The 1,262-nt window shown below is 47.1% G+C and overlaps 1 protein-coding gene across 1 annotated transcript; it reads right to left on the bottom strand.

Moving 5' to 3' along the window:
- Positions 1–310: 310 nt before the first annotated feature.
- On the bottom strand, positions 311–964 carry IUM83_13043 (putative secreted RxLR effector protein; the record flags this gene model as incomplete). Its single annotated transcript, XM_067937700.1, has 1 exon — positions 311–964. The coding sequence occupies one exon, from the start codon at positions 962–964 to the stop codon at positions 311–313; it is 654 nt and encodes a 217-aa protein (XP_067795812.1).
- Positions 965–1,262: the final 298 nt, after the last annotated feature.

Genomic DNA, 1,262 nt, shown 5'->3' with positions numbered 1-1,262 from the left:
ATTCATTTAAGCATTTCATTGGATAAAAATGGGGTCAGATTTTGTATGGGATCGAATGGGGATCTGTCTCACCCGGATTTTAGTGTTGCCCGGATTTATCCGTCGTTGTCTGTAATTCAATCGCTGTTGTGACGAATCAACTTATTTTTATTCTTCTTTAGCCATTGCCGTGATCAAAACGGAAGATGAAAGGAGAAGAAAACGTTATATATTCGGTCCCACACAAGTGTGCAATGGTTGCACTGCAACTTAACACCTGTATAAGATCTCTTACCACCGCGAGGTAGTCACGGCGCAGGCCAACGTCCCTCTAGGGGTGCTTGTAGAACTGGTTGTATTTGTGGACAATAATCGCTGCGGGTTTGTCTTTCCACTCGGTCGACAGCTTGAACACCGAGCTGTAAACGAACGCCGGGTCCCAACGTTTCTCCTTCCACAGCTTGAACTGCTGAATCTGCAGTCCCTTCGCCAGCATTTTCGTGTCTGGGACTTTCTTGGCTGCCTGAAGAATCAACGCCAGCTTCACATCACCGTACGCGTTTCTGAATGTGTTCAGCATAGTCGCTTCGTTCCCTGGGTTCTTTAGGCCGAACGCATTGGCGTAGGTGAGCCAGCTCTCCAGCATCGGACTCGAGAGGAGGTTGTCTCCGGCCTTGTCAAGTTTCAGGAGCTTAAAGACATCGTCCGTAGACTTTCCGCTCTGAAGCCAACCCTCGAGCGTCTTGGTGGTGACCTTCGACCCAGAGAGGGACCAGATATAGTTGGACGCAGTTTCGATTCCTGGAATGTAAAGCCGGTCTTCATTGTCTTCCTCCACAGCCGTGGCAGTCCTCAAAAGCCTTGTTCCGGCGATGTTGCCGTGGTGGGCGACTGCGCCTTTGTGATCGGTCGGCACAGCGGTGCCACTGGAAACCAAGACGGTAACGGCCGTCACGATAGCTACAAGTAAGTTGAGACGCATCATTGGACTGACGTTTGGAGGGAGAATTGCGGACTGAACAAGTCGCCACGCGTTGGAGCAGCAAATCTGAAAGTTCACTCGACTACATAAACATGTGGAACACAAATATAACCGGCTCTATTAAAAATAAGCCTACCTATAAAACATATGTAAACACATGTAATATCTATAGAGAGCATACAATAAATACATACCGACAAAACAAAATCAAGGATATCACTACAGTATAAAGAGGAACCATAATGGTGTAGCATCTAATTAATATTGTTGTGACTTATTTCAGCGAGGTTGAAATGCTGTG

Source organism: Phytophthora cinnamomi (genome assembly GCF_018691715.1).
Source record: "Phytophthora cinnamomi strain GKB4 chromosome Unknown Contig19, whole genome shotgun sequence".
In the NCBI taxonomy this organism is placed as follows: domain Eukaryota; phylum Oomycota; class Peronosporomycetes; order Peronosporales; family Peronosporaceae; genus Phytophthora; species Phytophthora cinnamomi.
Note: the sequence above shows the minus strand (reverse complement) of the source record. Positions and strands in the feature narration are given on the sequence as shown.